This window comes from Lytechinus variegatus, chromosome 7 (genome assembly GCF_018143015.1).
Source record: "Lytechinus variegatus isolate NC3 chromosome 7, Lvar_3.0, whole genome shotgun sequence".
Classification (NCBI taxonomy): Eukaryota; Metazoa; Echinodermata; class Echinoidea; order Temnopleuroida; family Toxopneustidae; genus Lytechinus; species Lytechinus variegatus.
In genome coordinates, this window is record NC_054746.1 from 40,161,481 (window position 1) to 40,181,199 (window position 19,719).

Consider the following 19,719-nt stretch of genomic DNA (forward strand, 5'->3'; position numbering starts at 1 on the left):
AGTAAGGTATGATTCTTGATCCTGTGACAGCATGACAGTCAAAGTTTCACTTGAACTTTCTGTAAGGCAAGACATTCACAGCCCAAACTTATAAAACCTATTCTAAGCTGCCTCAATTATTACAAGTCGATGCCATAATCAGTTCTCCTCTGTGTCTTTGGCATACATATTCAAGAAGACAACGAATTATGGCACTGCATGCTTTCCATAATTGAAATTTCTAAGAGTCAATTATTATTTTATAAGTGTCCCAACATTTAATCATAAAATGTTGATATGCTTTAAAAAAGGAATGGGAATTATGAGTAATCTCAATCTTTTTTGACACCTAGTCTGGTTGGTCCTGCTGCTTTCTTAGCTGCTCTCTTCTCTTGAAGTTCTTTCTCTCTTTGTAATCTCCTTTCTTCTCTCTTTTTCTTGGCAAGCTCTGCTTTACTAAGTCCTGAAAGACAAGATGGGACTACAATGAACATTTTTGCACTCACTTAAATGAAGGCAAAAAAAGGCAGAGAAAATTGAAACTAAAACAGTGCTTCTATAAAAGAAGCAATATTTCATTTTACTTAGTAAAATACTAATGTTTTCACTTAATTGTAGTGTATAAAAATTGAAAATGTAAAAAAAGTGCAAAATCGATTCTTCCAGTGAAATCTGTAAAATATATATATATATGCACTATAGGCCTATAAAAGTGAATTATTATCATCACTACCGGTAAATATTATAAAAAGATGTGACATTGGAACAGATCAGAATTAAGGATTTGGAGAAGACAATAAATTATTGACCAAGACTAACACTAATGAGCACAAAATCTGAAGATGAAATTCTAATTGTTCCAGTTCTAATTCATGACCAAAATAACAGACTACATCAATTCCCACATTCCACCTGTAGAAGGACAAGAGAAATACAATCATACAAGAATACCAGAACAAAATACTAACCACTATCACTGCCTCCTCCTCCTCCTTCATTACCAAATGAACCCCATCCATCATCATCCCATCCAGAGTCTTGATTACCCCAACCTGATGCATCCGATGATGTCTTCTGTTTGCTTGGAGATGATGATGGCTTCTTGAATGTCTGCAGTGATTTCTTATTGCTGGTGGTCTATGAATGATATCCGAGAAAGACAAAATTTAATTGAATAAATAGGGGAGGAAGTAGGACTTCTTAAATACAGTTAAACTCTATTGAGTTGTGCCTGCTGGGACTGGCAAATAGACTCAGTCTGACATACAGCTTTGAAATGTTTAGGCCTATCCAACATGTTATAATCAAAGATTTAAAAATTCCATTCGAAACAAAGTTTTGACTTATCATGCAGGATGCAGACTTATGTGAGGTTAACTATCTGGAATGAATCAAATTTACATGAAATTAAAATTCAGCATTAATCATTTCTTCAAGTCAAACTGACGCATCAATTTGTAATTTGGAAATCAAAAATTTTATGAGACTTTGCATGACTAGATAATCTGTGATGAAATTAATTTCTATGTTCTATCGTAATCTGTAGCTGAATTCTACATTAATATGAAAAGGCTGATTTGGATAGAACATGTTTTTTTTCCTTTAATAGTTTTGTAATGTACCCTGTTTAGATAAATGTTTTTCATGTATGATGTATTTATTGGCTATGTCACGGTGCACTGATCACAAGCTGTGCTTTTTTAGTTGCTACCTCCAATGTTTTGTTCAAGTTCATAAAAACGTATCAATGCTTTTATCGTTGGAAATAAATGTACTTTCTTTCATTCATTCATTCATTCATTCATAATTCACCTCTGGCTTGGTTGTAGCACCAAAGAAGTCTTCATCTGCATTAGAATCTTGTCCCCAGTTGTAAGTGCTTGCTGGAGTGTGGCTCTTGTCCTCTTCAAAGTCTAGGCTATCTCCCCATCCTGGAGGGGGCTTGGAGGTTGGCTGCAAGTGAAAAACAACAACAATGTCAACACGTCTACCTTCAATCAGAACATCATCTACTGAGCATGAGGTCAGGCTGCTACTGCTGAATCGGAATGCATGAGGCATGAATCACAGTCATATCTGTATTTAACTAAAAATAATAGAAAATTAGGACAGGTAACTTCACCTCATACGTGATAAATGTATAATTTGATCAACAAATTATTTTGACTTTGGCCATTAATCGACATCAGGAAGGTCAAACTGCTACCAATATCCAAAACCAAAGCAAACTTGAAATGACAAGACTTTCAAAAACAGTAATTCCTGAATTTTAAACTGCACTGGAACATACAACCCGAGTATCTATGCTTGAAGTCAACTTCAAATATGCCAAATGGAACAACATTCCATGTATCCACCATTCCTACCTTTGATTTCTGAGCAGGTTTGGTAGGTGACACTGACAAGTCTTCCATAGCACCCCAGTCATCATCATCTCCCCATCCTCCACCATCTCCATCATCATCTGCTACTGCATCCATGCTTCCCCATCCACCAGCATCATCACCATCATCCCATCCTCCTAGGTCAGCATCGTGCCTCATTGCCTTCTTTGGACTACCCTTTGGAGTTGACTTCCCTGAACCTGACTGACTCTTGGACAGCTTAGAACTAGTCTTGATGGGTTTCTTATCTACCATAGGTTCATCTAAACCCCAATCACCAAAGTCCATGTCTTGTGTCTTCTTGGTTCCTCCTAGTTTTAATGCAGATGATTTTGACTTTGCTGTTGATGATGAAAGAGATGATTTACTAGTTCTTGTAGCAGGTGTTTCAAGACTGTCCCAATTGTTATCATCATCAACATCATCATCACCCCATCCTTGAGAGTCCCATTCATTTGTATTCTGTGTATCTTGAGTTGTAGTTGTGTCTTCCTCCTCTTCATCCTTGAATTATTACAGAAACAGACAGAAAAAGATGAGAAAAACAAGAAAACTACAGAAGAAAACATTGTAGAAATTTCAATGCTTTATTACAGCTTGGAATACAGGGATGCCTTTACACTTCCCCCAAATAATAATAATAATGATAAAACAGATATGATTTTCCTTTTTTCTATAACCAATTTTGTCAAGTCATAAATGTTATATAATGTTTCAGGTGCTGCTTTAATAATTTTACAATAACTGGTCAGTTGTCATGATTTTGTAGAGATTCAGGGTTCAGTGTAAAAACTTCAGGTGGAAATTATATTACAACAAAGAACAAAGGATTCATGCAACATATAAAAGGTATGAGAGGACTTCCATGTGAATTATCTGAACACACAACAAAATAAATGTTAGGGTGTTAACTCATGCTGTCATTTTCTACATCAGGTTAACATTTCTTATGATTTTAAAACAAAGCAAATTATGTAATAATTATTTCTGACAAAGGGAATAAGAAATCATGCAGAGAACAAAGTACAAAATAATATAGACCAGCATGCATGCATCAATATATGACACGCCAAGGTCAGCTTACCTATGAAACAAGAAGTGCCTTTATGATACTAATGCTTGGAATCATGACTGCAAAGATGTCGGATACTTCAATAAAACTTTTGTATATATGTTCACGCTAAGCTCTCTAACCGGTCTTCAATACTATCAAACCAAAATTTATGTTTGATTTTAATAAATTCAGCATACCTCCATATTGCCCCAGTTATCATTGTCATTCCATCCATCATCATTGCCTCCTTCATTTCCATAATCTGAATCAGAGTCTCTACCTCTGCTACCATCAACCCTCGTCATTGGAGATGGCCTTTCATCTTTACCTTCATCAGGTTTGGTTGCTCTTGTGTCTGACTTGGCTGCAAATCAAATAGAACATGTAAAAGTTCAGATTTTCCTTGTGGCCTATTTCAGTATGGATATGGGAAGACTTAAATTTAATTCCAGTATATGATAAAGATGTGTTCTATGATTTTGTACTTGGTAGACAAGGACTTCATTTCTTGTTGCAGAAATTCATAAAATCAAGAACCCCAACTTCCTGTAAAGATACAGCCTGCAATCTTGGGATGCACCTATCATCATCATCAGCAACAAATCCAGAATTTCAATGCAATGTGAAGATAAAATCTATGAAGTTATAACTTCATATAATTTGAACTCAGAGTGAAAAAATAACCATCATGCTTTTAATTGATAATCTATGCATTATTTCATTACTACAAATATGCATAGCATTGATGTAATGATTGTTAAAATAAGAAACAAGTGGAATGCCTCTGGCCGTCTCACCTGCATCACGCGGTTCAATATAGCAGCAGTGCTGACTTTGAATACTACTCTAACTTGCACAAGATGTTCAGTGATACATGGTTACTCTTATGTCCACTTTTTATGAAATAGACAAATAAACTTACGGAGATATGGTTATTCAACAAAAAACCCCAACATGGCCAAAGTTCATTGACCTTACATGACCTTTGACCTTGATCATGTGACCTGAAACTCGAACAGGATGTTTAGTGATACTTGATTACTCTTATGTACAAGTTTCATGAATCAGATCCATAAACTTTCAAAGTTATGATGGTAATTCAACAGATACACCCAATTCGGCCAAAGTTCATTGACCTTTGACCTTGGTCATGTGACCTGAAACTCAAACAGGATGTTCAGTGATACTTGATTACTCTAATGTCCAAGTTTAATGAACTAGACCAATAAACTTTCAAAGTTATGATGGTAATTCAACAGATACTCCCGATTCGGCCAAAGTTCATTGACCCTAAATGACCTTTGACCTTGGTCATGTGACGTGAAACTCATGCAGGATGTTCAGTGATACTTGATTAACCTTATGTCCAAGTTTCATGAACTAGGTCCATATATTTTCTAAGTTATGATGACATTTCAAAAACTTAACCTCAGGTTAAGATTTCGATTCCTCCAACATGGTCTAAGTTCATTGACCCTAAATGACCTTTGACCTTGGTCATGTGACATGAAACTATAATAGGATGTTCAGTAGTACTTGATTAACCTTATGGCCAAGTTTTATTAACTAGGTCCATATACTTTCTAAGTTATGACGTCATTTCAAAAACTTAACCTCGGGTTAAGATTTGATGTTGACGCCGCCGCCGCCGCCGTCGGAAAAGCGGCGCCTATAGTCTCACTCTGCTTCGCAGGTGAGACAAAAAAATTGGTCACTTTTTCAATTTTACTGATTACTGGAACACTTACCTTGTTGAGGGCCACCTGATCCTGGTGCTGATGGTTTACTACCAGCTCCCCTATATAACCTTGATGTAAGAGATGTCATAGCCCATCCTGTCCAACTTGATGGGTTCTGAGATGATACACCTGCTTTGTTTACATCAGCCTCTGTGTGATTAGAACATTGCATTTAGTATAAAGATTATCAATATGATTTACGTTTAGTACTTTTTTTAAACTTTAGACTTTTTTCTATTTCAAACCCATATTAAAGTCCACCCCAACAAAAACTTGATTGGAATAAAAAGAGAAAAATTCAACAAGCACAAAACTGAAAATTTCATCAAAATCGGATGTAAAATAAGAAAGTTATGGCATTTTAAAGTTTCGCTTATTTTCAACAAAATAGTTAAAAGAACGAGCCAGTTACATGCAAATGAGAGAGCTGATGACATCACTCACTCACTATTTCTTTTGTATTTTATTATATGAAATATGAAATATTTTGATTTTTCGTCATTGTCATGTAAAATGAAGTTTCATTCCTCCCTAAACACATGGAATTCCATTATTTTAGCATTTTGTACTTCAGGCAAGTAGGTCCTAATTCTCAAATTCGTAAAAATTGAAATATTGTATAATTCAAACAATAAAAAAAAAAGAAAAAGTGAGTGAGTGACATCATCGACTCTCTCATTTGGATGAAACTGGCTCGTTCATATAAATAAGCGAAATTTGAAATGTCATAACTTTCTTATTTTATATCTGATTTTGATGAAATTTTCAGCATTGTACGTGTCTGATTTTTCTCTATTGATTCAAATCAACATTTTTCTGAGGTGGACTTGACCTTTAACAATAATAATGACAAGGATGACAACGATTATAAAGGCAACAATGATAATGAGATCAATTCTACCAACCAAAATGACAATGACATTGAAAACGATAATTATCAAAATGACAATGGTGGCTTGTTATGAGATTTATCCCAACAATGTGTGGGGTTTTTATCTGGGGGGGCGGGGATTTTTTTGGGGGAAAGTGATCCAGACGATTTCTTACCCATTTCTTCAAGCAGTTCTGGATTCTCTGAGACCTTCTCCAGTTTGTCTAGGAAGATCTTAATGGCCTTGAAGGCATTCTGTCTGACACCCAGATCAGGATCCACAGTGAGTGTGCAGAGGGTTGGTAGAACCCTTAGAGCACAGTCTTTGAGAGAATAGTAGCTCTGAGTGGCAAGCATGGAGAGGACACCAGCTGTCCTGGCAGGTGGGAAGGGGTCCTTCATGGCTCTTACAAATGCAGATGACAGTACCTTCTGTCTTGTCTGAATAAAGAACATAATACAGCATAATATTTGAGTGGTAATACAGTTCCTGAGTCCAATTGTAGGATATCCGTAAATAATCAACCTTTCTTCATGTCGTACCCCAATCTTTTTCTCTATTCTTCATTCTCAAGCTCTGATAATTTGAGAACATTACAACTTGTTATATAAATTAGAAAACAGAGACCAACATTACACGAAGGTCTCTTAATATGGGGGATAGAAGTACACACTTCATAGAATTGTCAAATTAGTACATTATTTGATGAAAATAATGCATATTTTGTGTTGATATCTTAGATATAAGGGATAAGATATATGACTTACCGCAGGGTTGAGATAGCCAGCAAGTTTGCCAAGGCATATTGTTGTATTTGTTCTAATTCCTCCCTGAAACATAAAAGAAAAATGCTAATGATATAAGCACAATCATCAATTCCATCACTCTGAACTCTGTTACATCTCCCAAAATGGGCAACCTATGGAACTAAACATTCGCACAAGTTAAATAAATCAGAATACAATAAAATTCTGCAAATGACATTATTAGATTTTTTTCAGGAAACCTTTTTACTTTCAACTACCAATTCATAGGCCAACAAGAACATCATATGTTATTACCCTTCTATACAGTATGACCAAGACCATGTAAATGTATGCTCAACCCTTTTCAGGTGGTTTTACACATGCAAATTTCTTACAAATTAAACCACATATATTTTACATCCTACTAGAAAAAAAAATCTGTTTAAATTATAGATAATTAGAATTCAACAAAGTAAACTATGAAGATAAAAAAATAAGTTGTATGTATTGTACCGAATTTTACATCATCAAACATATACTGTGCATAGTGTTTGCGATGACAAACAAAGAGAGGGGGAAAAGCAAGAAAGAGAGGTGAAAATGAACAAGTGGCCGTCTCACCTGCATCACGCAGTTCAACATAGCAGCAGTGCTGACTTTGAAAACTACTATAACTTGCACAAGATGTTTTTGGTTACTCTTATTTCCACGTTTTATGAACTAGACCAATACACTTACAGAGATAGGATGGTAATTCAACAAATACCCCCAATGTGGCCAAAGTTCATTGACCTCACATGACCTTCGACCTTGATCATGTGACCTGAAACTTGCGCAGGATATTCAGTGATACTTGATTACTCTTATGTCCAAGTTTCAAAAGTCAGATCAATAAACTTGCAAAGTTGTGATGGTAATTCAACAGATACCCCCATTATGGCCAAAGTTCATTGACCTTTGACCTTGGTCATGTGACCTAAAATGCGCACAGGATGTTCAGTGATACTTGATTACTCTTATGTCCAAGTTTTATGAACTAGACCAACATACTTTCAAAGTTATGATGGTAATTCAACAAATACCCCCACTTCGCCCAAAGTTCATTGACCCTAAATGACCTTTGACCTTGATCATGTGACCTGAAACTTGCACAGGATGTTCAGTGATACTTGATTACTATTATGTCCAAGTTTCATGAATCAGATCCAAAAACTTTTAAAGTTTTGATTGTAATTCAACAGATACACCCAAATCGGCCAAAGTTCATTGACCCTAAATGACCTTTGACCTTGGTCATGTGACGTGAAACTCATGCAAGATGTTTGGTGATACTTGATTAAGCTTATGTCCAAGTTTAATGAACTAGGTCCATATATTTTCTAAGTTATGATGACATTTCAAAACCTTAACCTCAGGTTAAGATTTCGATGTTGATTCCCCCAACATGGTCTAAGTTCATTGACCCTAAATGACCTTTGACCTTGGTCATGTGACATGAAACTCTATTAGGATGTTTGGTGATACTTGATTAACTTTATGTCCAAGTTTAATGAACTAGGTTCAAATACTTTCGAAGTTATGATGACATTTCAAAACCTTAACCTCAGGTTAAGATTTTGATGCTGATTCCCCCATTATGGTCTAAGTTTATTGACCCTAAATGACCTTTGACCTTGGTCATGTGACATGAAACTATAATAGGAAGTTCAGTAATACTTGATTAAACCTTATGGCCAAGTTTCATGAACTAGGTCCATATACTTTCCAAGTTATGATGTCATTTCAAAAACTTAACCTCAGGTTAAGATTTGATGTTGACGCCGCCGCCGTCGGAAAAGCGGCGCCTATTGTCTCACTCTGCTTTGCAGGTGAGACAAAAATATACAGAAAAGAAGGTGATAATCAGAAGGAAAAGGAATAATAAGTTAAAGAGATACAAGGTAAAAAGAAAGGAGATAATAGAATGAGATGATGAAGAAGTAGTAGAAAAGAATAGGAAAAGATGAAAATGGGGAGGGGAGGAAGCAGAAAGAGAATACAGGGAAAGGGAGAGAAATAGAAAAGGTGATAAGAAGTCAAGGTGGAGTCAAAAGAGAAGGTAGGAAGGAACAGGAATCAAGGTACATTTGGATAATTAGTCCATCTGTTTAAAAAACCGCTTCCCTTTTCATCACTCTAAACAGAAAAAAAGTCGCACTTTAGTGATCTACATCGGGAAAACAATTCAAAAATTAAAAAAAAAAACAATTTTTCTGTTCCACTGCCCCCATCAGTTTCATATGCTCCCCTCTTCCATCCATAAATTGAAAATCAGAATAACCCTTAATTGGGTGTTTGGTGTGACTCTGCAAGGGAATGAACCAAGGAGTAAGGACCTCCTGTAGAGGCTGCCACTTTACAACCTGACCTAACATGTTCTTACCTGCTCATCTTTGGCTTGTAACCTTGCAAAGTGTTTAAGGACTTCCATATTGAGGTTCTTGTCGTTCAGCTTGGAAGCTAGTAGAAGCATGGCCTAATAGAATAACATCAATAAAGCGAGAATGAGAAGATGATTTAAAAAAGTTGTGCATGTGTGTTAGTTTAATTAACTGTCAAGAAAGCAAATAGGCGATTGTATTTTTTTTTTTTTGGGGGGGGGGAAGGGGGGCGATCTTCATTTTCATAATTTGTAAATATACTATTCAAACCCCATCCCATGTAGGTGCTTCATATAGCTCTTCATAAAGATATGAATGACTTTCTGCATGATTAGTAACCCTTTCTCATGCTACATGATATAATGATACATCCCTATGTAGCTGACTTCACACAAGAACACGTTCCAGTAGTGCATAAAATCATGTTTAATTTAACAAACAGCTTTATGATACACCAACCTGGCCCAGATAGGTTCTCAGAAAAAGTGCCGTGTGGTCCAGGGTAAATCCCACTCTGGCACTTGTGTAAGATATCAGTCTTGTTTTGACACTCTACACTCCGGTGTAAATGGGTACCAGAAGGAATTAGATGCTTTGAATAATGGGAGCATTGTTATTGAAAACCCAGCACTGGGGAGTGTTTCAAGAAAGAACTTGTCCAGCGTTTTATCTCACAAGTCCTGTTTTATCAGACAGTTACCATTGAATCAGTGCCTCTCAGCCAATCAAATCCAAGGAAAGATATCAGATCTGACAACTTGTCAGACAAAAATATTGTTGAAACACTCCCCAGCTCTAGTAAGGTAGGAGCGCCTTATGCACTTTGTTTGACGGAACGGTACTGGTATGCTATGTAAATATCTAAATTATCAAAATCTAAAACTTCAAAGAAAATACAAAAGTTGCTATCACCTGACAGCCACTCTAATTAATGTTGGGCAATCTAAAACAAAAGGTCTAAAACCATGAAAGGCATCAACGGTCTTACCTTAACTGTGTTTTCTCTTATAACAGGCACTGTATCATTGAAACCATGACATATGTGAGGGAAGATCTGATCATTGACAACAGCTGGTTGGAGATGCTCTATAAACTGATCCATCTGAATGAAAACACATATATTGCATAAATAATGAATGTTGAAACCCTTCCTGCACTCTCGATCTCTCTCTCTCACACACAACAATCCCAGTCTTTTTTCCCCCTAATTTCTCCCTAATCCCCTTTGAAACACACAAAAACATAAATGTAAGCATAACAATACTGATTAAGCACATCCCTTCTCTATCAATGTGATATAGATGCTGTTAACCCCTGTATTTTTTTATCAGTGGCCTTAGCAACCGATGAAAGAATTCATTAGGGCTGGGACTAAAACCCGGGTACCCGGGTCCCGCCCGGAAGCCTCGGGTACCCGGGTAGAAAAATCAATACCCGATACCCGAAAATTGCTCACCAGTATAACGTACATTTGATTTGTATTGCGTAGTGTAAGACATGATTGTAAACTCATCACAAAAGTACACAAGTCTCATTTTGAATCTCACCAATTACCCTCGAAATATCTACTAGTTTTTCAAGTGATGATGTGACTGAGATCGTTCAATCGTCGCCATGTTTCTTTTGTAGCGCAGTGACGTCATCCAGCCACTGCGACGCAAGCCAATTTATGAATGAAAATATAGTAAGCATGCGCATTGCAAGCCTCAGCCCCACGCAGTATTCCGTCAAAACAAGTCTGCAATACTCTTTCACCTCGTACCAAAATCGACCTAGAATTCCACTTTCCTTTATTTCATATGAATTATAAAAGGTATTCTCAGAGGATCTATTTTCTCACCGATAGCGCACAGGTAAGCAAATTTTTATTACTTCTTGCTTTTCCGTCAAAATCTTACGAAGTAGCGTCGATGTTGCATCGTGTTTGTGAGTTTGTAGAATCTATCGCTACGTGAACAAAGTCAACTGATTTCCGGGTTTCGGAGCATACGAGGCGCCAGCCAATCACGTTCTTGATACCATTTTCAGTCCATCATAAACCGAAAATGGTAACACGATCGTGATTGGCTGGCGCATTTGACGCTCCGAAACCCGGAAATCAGTTGACTTTGTTCACGTAGCGATAGATTCTACAAACTCACGAACACGATGTAATATCGACGCTACTTCGTACGATTTTGACGGAAAAGCAAGAAGTAATAAAAATTTGCTTACCTGTGCGCTATCGGTGAGAAAATAGATCCTCTGAGAATACCTTTCATAATTCATATAAAATATAGAAAAGTGGAATTCTAGGTCGATTTTGGTACGAGGTGACAGAGTATTGCAGACTTGTTTCGATGGAATAATGCGTGGCGCACGGGAGCCTTGCAATGCGCATGCTTACTATATTTTCATTCATAAATTGGCTTGCATCGCATTGGCTTGATGACGTCACCAATGGGGTTTTTCCACCAGTCATATTTCGAGCGACATGATTTTCGGGTACCCGGGTACCCGCCCGAAAATGTCCATGGGTACCCGAAGAGAAAAAAACCCGAAAGTCCCAGGCATTAGCAACCGATGAAAGAATTCATACTGATGAAACAACTGTCAGATTGTTGCATGATCAACAATATCTCAATTTCTTGGGCATATTCTCAGTTTTTAACCTTGCATCAATTGTATCTGAAATTCACAAAAAAGTGACATGTTTTGTTATTTATTAAAAAAAAAATATTCACCAGAGTTATGAATATCTTACCTGCTGTAATAGTTTAACTCTTGTATTCCTATCTGTTGATGAGAAGAGTTTGACTACAATAGGCACTATCCTCTTCTGGTATTCATCGGCATCTAGTAGTTTACCCAACTATGATAAGGTAAAAGTACATTTTAAAAAAATTACAAACAGAAAAACAGCACACTTGTTGAACTTGGATTAAGAATATTCTCTGATTGTCTTTTACATTTCAATTCATCTTTTCTAGTACAATTTGGAGAACAAATAGCATTTAGTACAATTTTTTTAGATAGGCCATGAATTGACAGTGAGCTAAAAAAGAGTACTATAAATAACATATGAGCCAAGTCTTCACTCCTCAGAAAATGTAAAGTAAAATGCTAAGTAATCTAATTAGTCAATCGAATACAAGTGAATACAGGCCTTGGTGTACACTGCAATACATGCAATTTTACAGATTTTAAACACGTCAACCTCCAGCAATGAGCATTATATACCTCATATTTCATAGTTGAAATGATCAGTGAAAATTCAAAAATAAAAATGATTGACTTTAAACTTTACAACATATTACAAATAGATTTATAATGTTATCAGTAGAATAATATTCACATTTTGACTAAAGGTAATTATGTAGTCTTTCGCATGAAGTTTACACCATAAGCCAGAAATCTAGTACTTGAACATCTATATAATATTTCATTCACTATTTGGCTTCCTATAATACAATTATTTTCTTGGATCACATAAGCGCACGTGGGACAATGTATAATTATTGCTTTGAATGTCGGGCCGATGATCTATCCGAATCCTGTACTTTTTTGCTGATTTCTCAGCAATTACACAATTTCTTCCAAAATCCTTTGGCACATACGTTTTATTTATACAAACAGACACTTTGGTGGTCATTTCATTGGATTCTGTACGAACTCATTTTGATATCGTTACCAAAACTAGCATTTACCTTTAATGAAAAGATAACTGATTAATGATTTAAGTGATGTATAATCCAAATCTCAACTCTAAATATAAAATGAAGCTATTATACCATGTCAAAGTGACAACTTTTTTTACAGTGTTAAAGAAACCATAGTTTTTTGCACTTGGACATTCCACTTTTTGAATAACATGGTTTTGTTATCCCAGCAGTGATATATAAACTGTATTAATAGGTATCAAACCTTGAGGAGTGGAGTAAGGATAGCCGAACCAGCATTTCCAAACTCAAAGGCTTGTAGCAGGAGAGGAAGGATACGATGACGACAAAACTCCTCAGGAAAGTCATCAATGGCAGCGCTCAAACCACTCAAGAAATTTGTCTTTTCTGTCTGATCTTTGATCTGAAAGATGTGCATTAAAACCTTTTCAATCAGAGAACTGTTATAATCTTTTACAGCTTATTTTAAAGTGACATAAAACATATACTTCTGACCCATGAGACTGAATCAATTTTATATGTCAATGTCCAAAATGATAATTATCTGCTTCAAACGACTATACTATATGTGCTATTTATCATTTATCACAATCCATTTAGTATGTTCATTCACTATAAACAATCTTCTCCTCCCTCCACACACTTTGAAATCAGTTACTATTATTGCTAAGATGTAGTGAAGGATGATGGAAGAATAACAACTTATCTGCAGTTTCCTTTCATAAAATCCAAAATATGATATTGAAGGTTCTTCAAAGCTCACACTCTACAACAAATGAAAATCATTTTGAAATGTATCTTGAATAATGAAGTGGAATGAAATATAATGTGGATATCTAACCTGTATTTCTTCGAGAAAGAGATTAGTATCAACAAAGCTGTTCTTCATAAAGCCACCTGAATTCCTACAGGAATCAATGAACTTTGCTGGGTTTGGTCTAGATACTGGGTTTGCTCCAACCAACTCACAGTAGTTAGGTACAAGAGGTTTGGGTATCTACATAATGTATACATTGGGATGAACATTACATGAAGAAATGTATTCTTCCTATTGATTGTAAGTCTTACCAGCATTTTGGAGATGACATATTTAGTACCAAGATTCAATTACATTTTATTTCATAAGATGCAAATCTGCATATTCACAGAAAAATAGATGTTTCAAGCTTCAAGCTCTTCTTTTCATAAACATGATACATTTTTAGAACAAAATATTCAAGGTAACACGTCATCTACTCCTGTACAGATTGTCAAACTTTTCTTTAATGCACATTCTGATATTACTACACAGCTTTGTTCCATAAAAAACAAACCTATATGACAAAATAATGTTAATGACTACATATTATCCTGAAACAGGAATAAGAAGTTTCAAATAAGCAATCCTCAAGATTAAAGATTGAAGAATTAAAAAGCATTAATTGAAAAATGACAAATCATTGTAAGTACAAAGTTCCATTTACCTTTCCCAGCGCCTTTAGAGAAGATGTTCTCGGAAGTGTTCCATTGAAGACCTCCCATATCAAGCAACCAAGACCCCACATATCAGCGGCCCTAGGGATAGAATCACATATTTTACATGGTCACTTTTGATAAACATGTATTGTTATATAGTATTTTTTGTCCTTTTTTTACTCAATTGACAAAATGGGACTAAATGCACCAGTTACAACCCCAATATTCTGTATCATAGTACTCATGAGTAATTTGTGAGTGTAAATAGCAAGCCACAATCACCATCATTTATTAATCTGTAATTTCATTTTAGTAAAGTTATTTTTCAAACACATGAATATATGTACACAATGTAAATCATCAATATTTCAAGATATAAACAAATCCCTGCTTAATTCAGATAACAAATAAAAGTGAATTCAAGCAAACAAACATTTTGAAATTCTTTAACTTGGAAATGGCAAATGCTAAACTTACCAAGGGCATGGCCTCTTTTTAGCTCTCATGTCAGTCATTTCTGGTGGGTTGTATTTTTCTAATGACTTCAGTCCCTTATCTGGAATGGTGCTGCCTTCCCCTTCAGATGGAGTGATGTAGTCCACTGCACCAAGCTTCCATTCCCCAGCCCGATTCACAAATACACAGCTTAGGTTTACATTGTTGTGTTTTAGTTTGCAGTCATTGTGCAAGAAACTCAGTCCTTTCTGTCAATTTGTGAGATGTAAATGAAAAGTTTGTAGACAAATTGGCATGAACACAAATTGCAGCAGTTACTTTTATCTGCTCCAAATATTATCAACCATAATACCAAGGTAAGTTATTCTTACTCTATAGAGTACATGTATATCCACTTTAAAGAATTCATCATCCCGGGGAGCATTTCATAAAACCACTTGTCTAACGTTTTATCTGACAATAACAGTGTTTCTCAGGCAATCAAATTCAAGGAAATTTGTCAGATCTGACAACTTTTTGGGCAAAAATGTTGATGGAACGCTCTCCAGGAGCAACACTTACCACTACTTGATATAATCCCCAAGATATTGTTGATTCTTTTGGTGCATTAGTCTTCAAGAAAGTAGCCAATGGTGTCACTTCCTCAGTCACAACATAGATGACATTGTCCGTCTCTAGCCCATCTACATAGAGGAGTACATTTGGATGTCGTAGTGTCTTGAGTCGCTTGTGAGCACTCTTAGCTAACTGGGCTATGGATTCGGAATGGCTTTTGAGATCCACTATAAAGACAGATACTGGTTCTCCATTGGCCTGACGGGAAACAATAGAACATAGAAAAATGATTAATAGTATCAAATTATCAGTGGGCTTATACCATGGTTAAAATATCAACATGAAATGACAAAATATCTGGTCTGGGTCCAAGAAAAAAGGTGTGCCAGCCCAAAATCCAAGGCAAGAGTCATTTTGCCAGGTAATTACATAACTTTGTCATTTTATGGAATTGCCAGAAAGCATATTAACTTGCTGGCCATAAAATACTCTAACCATGTGGAAAAAACACAGGGTGGAGAATGCAACATTGGGGAAAGTCAATGCACAGTTCTCGCAAAGTGAATGAAGTTCCAGTGAGAAGAAATCTTGTTTAAGCAAAAGAAACCAATTACTTGTTTGCCATAACACTGACCCTAAGAAAACCTACAGACTATATTTAATTTCAATTAAATTTTGACCCCCAAAATTGAAATTCTGGTGACCAACTCTATTTTCATACAAATTTCAACAATCAATGAAAAAGATGCCTCTGGTAGTCTTGCCTGGATTACGCAATATAGCAAGTAAACAAGTTGTAAATTGACAGTCCAATTTCTATAGACTCAACCTGATGGTTCATGTAGTGTAGTGCAAAGTTCCACGCTAACTTTTTTTCTTGATGGCCCAATCATTCCACAAAAATCGTTAATTTCATATTTTTGGTAGCCCGCAAAGCAAATGTGGTTGCCCTAAAACAATATTAGAAAACATTACAATTTATCAATAACTTTGGTAGCCAAATTGGGCAACCAAGTCTGGGCTTTTACAGAATTTAGGTGGCCTCTCTTTTGGTTGCCCTGGACCACCGGGCCACTGCTAATGTCGAGCCCTGGTGTAGTGTACATAAACCATCACCTCCGGCAACACGGCTTGTCGCAAAAGTTGAGCAAGTTCTGGACAAAAAGGCTTCAATACCCCTAAGAAAAGACCAGGAGAGTACTATTCATACATTATACTCCATAAGTAGTATCTAGGGTCTAATGTTAAAGTAACTTTCATCAAGGAGCTCCATGGTGAGATCTAGTAATTTACGTCCAACTTTTATTTGTGTGCACTCACTTTTTCATCACGGAAAAGGATGAGCGTGGTGCCTTAAAAAAGTAAATATTCTCGTAACTGGAGAAGGTAAATTAAAACAAGTCAAGAGCTTGTTTATTTCCTTTAACTTGTGTTTTCTTCAGCTGTTTTACATTTCTGTTCCGTATAGACTTGAGATCATTTGCATTTATTTTCAGCACTGCCGTTGCTGTCTGAACTTAGGTTATTTGAGTTTAATGATATTCAGTTGTCATTCATTCTACTCTGAATGCCATTCCTCTGATTCTCTTTTGTCATCTTTCCTTCTCTATTCTCTCTTCAGGTGTTCCACTCATTCCATCCCTCACCTGACTCCTTAGTTTCTACTTCCATTATTACATAATCACCCAGACATATCCTTTATCATCTTCATCTCATTCCTTATTGGTTTATCTCATGAATTGGATTCTTACATTTTAGTTCGATCCTTACCATTTATTTTGATTGGTTGACTGTACTTGATCTAAATATTTATGTAAATTATTATGTGATACCAAGCTTAGCTTGTGGAGCGTTGTGGCCCAGGCAGTGAATTAGTCTTTGGACTTTGAAACTGAGGGTCGTGGGTTCAAATCCCAGCCATGGCATAATTTCCTTCAGCAAGAAACTGATCCACAATGTGCTGCACTCAACCCAGGTGAGGTAAATAGGTACCAGTAGGAAGTAGAAGCAGTGTGCTCTGAACGCCTAGCTTAGCTGGGTAATTAAGGAGCGCCTGGCTTGAGCACCTAAACAAGGTGGATATGTGCGCAAAATAAATGCCCTATATTATTAGCTGAGGTAAAGTAGCCCAGAGATTAAAAGAGTGCACTACCACTACCAGACTCCTTCAGTTGCAGTTCTGTTTATTTGCGTCTCTACTTTAGTTTCACTTAATTCCTAATCCCATTTGACTTGTTAGTTTGGGTTGATGATTGATTTGAGTTGCTGCTTTCAGTAGAGGCGCTGGTCAGAAAATTGGGATCGTCCCAGTTTACAGGGACTGTCTCAGTTTATAAGGATTTCTTCACACAAGAAATCTAGGAAAGTTCATTCACCTATCAAGTGCCGACACCAATCAAGTGTGCTAGTCAATGTAAACATATCAGGTTTCATAACAAGATTATTGGAAGACGGTAAGTCATGAAAAATAGACGGTGAACTGGGGGGAATTGAGGTCACTGAATCTATTTTTAGCACTCTCAATTTCTGTAATTGCTGTCTTTGTCCCATAGGGGGAAGTGAAAAAAACGTCCCCATAAACAAGGACAGACTCAATTTATCAAGACATGATTTGTCTTGGTTTATGAGGATATCCTTGTTTTCTGAGACAATCCAAATCCCAATTTTTGGACCAGCGCCTCTACTGGCTTTACCTAAATATAATTTCTCTCAATCTTCCAATACATTCAATCAAAGTATTTTGAAATTAATATAAATATGTGCCGCACCAGCTAAGAAACATCGAATCAGAAATAAAGTATCCCCTTGGATGACAGCTGCATTAATGAATTTGATTAAGACTAAAGAGACGGGAATATCCGGAATGAAATGAAACATGAAACACTGCGTGTGGGACTGTGTTGGTAGGCGCATAGTCATTCATTTACCTTTCGTTTTCCGTGATGCAAAGTCCAAATTGATTTATCTTCTAAGCCATCCACCTTCTCTCCTATTTCAAAAGGAAAGCTCCTCGTTGGATCTCTCGATAAAAATGACCACATCGTCGAAACTTCTTGTTTTCCTTTCCCTCAATCAGTTCTCGCCTCGGTGTAGATCAACACGTCAATTACACGTCACAAACCGAAGTCCGTATACCGTTACCGTATAGCCGTATGCACACTTCTTGCCGCAGCACCAAAATATTAACTGCGGCGCACGCTTCCACTTTTCAAAACGAAAGCTCCTGGAATTTACTCTGAAAGTTCCTGCAATTTTACGAAATATCTCGGAATTATGCAAATGTTCTCCAGTCTTTCTATACTTCTCTTCTAGTCACAAAATAGATGAAATATAGGGCCCAGTGCCGTAATGAGCTAAAAAAATTTGAGGGGGATATGGTAAAAGAATTGGACATTTTCATTACAGCAATCCAATTTCGAGATAGATATTGACATAATATTCAGAAAATAATATGATTCCTGTAAATGATACCTTCCCGGAATTTCTCACTACCCGAAATGATCTTGTTGGAAAACAGAAAACTTCCTGAAAAGCATGTTGCATCTCGACACAAATGATAACCACAGACTTACCCCCCCCCCTCCTCCAGGAACTGTATGGTTATAAATAATGCACACACGATTTTATTTTGTGTTTTTTGTTCTTACTAATATTATGCTTTCTTGATTAGAAAGTGGTTACTTGAAATCTGCTATGGCAGATCATGTTTTTCACGACAGTTTCAGAAACAGATTTTGATTGAATTCTCTTTTTTGTCACATCATGAGCACTGGCAAAGATTGTGAATTTACCGTTCATTTTTGAGGGCTACGCTCCTTTTAAAATCTATCAATTTCTATGGCATCAACAAAATACATGTAAATATGTATCTCCATACTTAAAAGAGTATGAAGTTAATCTATCAAAATGTGGTGTATCATGCATAATTAATAAAAAATTTGCGAGCAACATCTCTATTACACAAATCCAGTTTGTGATAGATTTTGACATATTTCACCCTCATCCCTTTTCTTATCTCTTGTTTTTTCTTGGTCATGAAAAATTTTGGCAAGAGTCCCCCCCCCCTCTGTATGCCGGTGGTCAATGGTCCTTGAGTTATAGAGAGAATGGAAACAGGATGGGTAATAATAATAATCATTAGATGGTCAGATGGATGGAGGCATGAACATCCAAGTTTATTTACTCTGATGGAGTTTTGGAACCTCTTCACTTAAAAAAAAATCATTTCTCCCATTTCATGCTTTAGTCAAAACAAACTTGACATAAGGAAAAACTGTTGGTTACAACAAGAAATTCCCCCAAAAGGGAGTCAATTCATAAAGACTTACTTCTATGGTAACTATATATTGTAGAAACTTGATTTTGACTTGATGACTGCTGAGCACTGCCACTGTTACTAT

The 19,719-nt window shown here is 36.3% G+C and overlaps 1 protein-coding gene across 1 annotated transcript; it reads right to left on the reverse strand.

The window, feature by feature from the left end:
- Positions 1-45: 45 nt before the first annotated feature.
- On the reverse strand, positions 46-18,434 carry LOC121419286 (N-terminal kinase-like protein). The gene is made up of 17 exons (XM_041613680.1): positions 18,247-18,434; positions 15,326-15,577; positions 14,786-15,012; positions 14,317-14,407; positions 13,695-13,850; positions 13,098-13,256; positions 11,938-12,045; positions 10,183-10,296; positions 9,197-9,289; positions 6,796-6,858; positions 6,204-6,468; positions 5,166-5,306; positions 3,615-3,781; positions 2,346-2,867; positions 1,792-1,932; positions 948-1,116; positions 46-442 (listed from the first exon to the last, which is right to left on the reverse strand). Exons 1-17 carry the CDS (start codon positions 18,358-18,360, stop codon positions 312-314), a joined length of 2,913 nt encoding a protein of 970 aa, XP_041469614.1. The 5' UTR covers positions 18,361-18,434; the 3' UTR covers positions 46-311.
- Between the last annotated feature and the right edge of the window lie 1,285 nt (positions 18,435-19,719).

What these genes read in the sequence shown, in the direction of transcription:
- LOC121419286 (XM_041613680.1), bottom strand. Translation starts at nt 18,360, where the DNA reads ATGTGGTCATTTTTATCGAGAGATCCAACGAGGAGCTTTCCTTTTGAA. An exon ending in ATCAGGTGGCCCTCAACAAG is followed by an intron (nt 3,782 to 5,165) that starts GTAAGTGTTCCA and finishes TTTGATTTGCAG; the next exon opens with CCAAGTCAGACACAAGAGCA. An exon ending in AGGAGGAGGCAGTGATAGTG is followed by an intron (nt 443 to 947) that starts GTTAGTATTTTG and finishes CTTGTCTTTCAG; the next exon opens with GACTTAGTAAAGCAGAGCTT.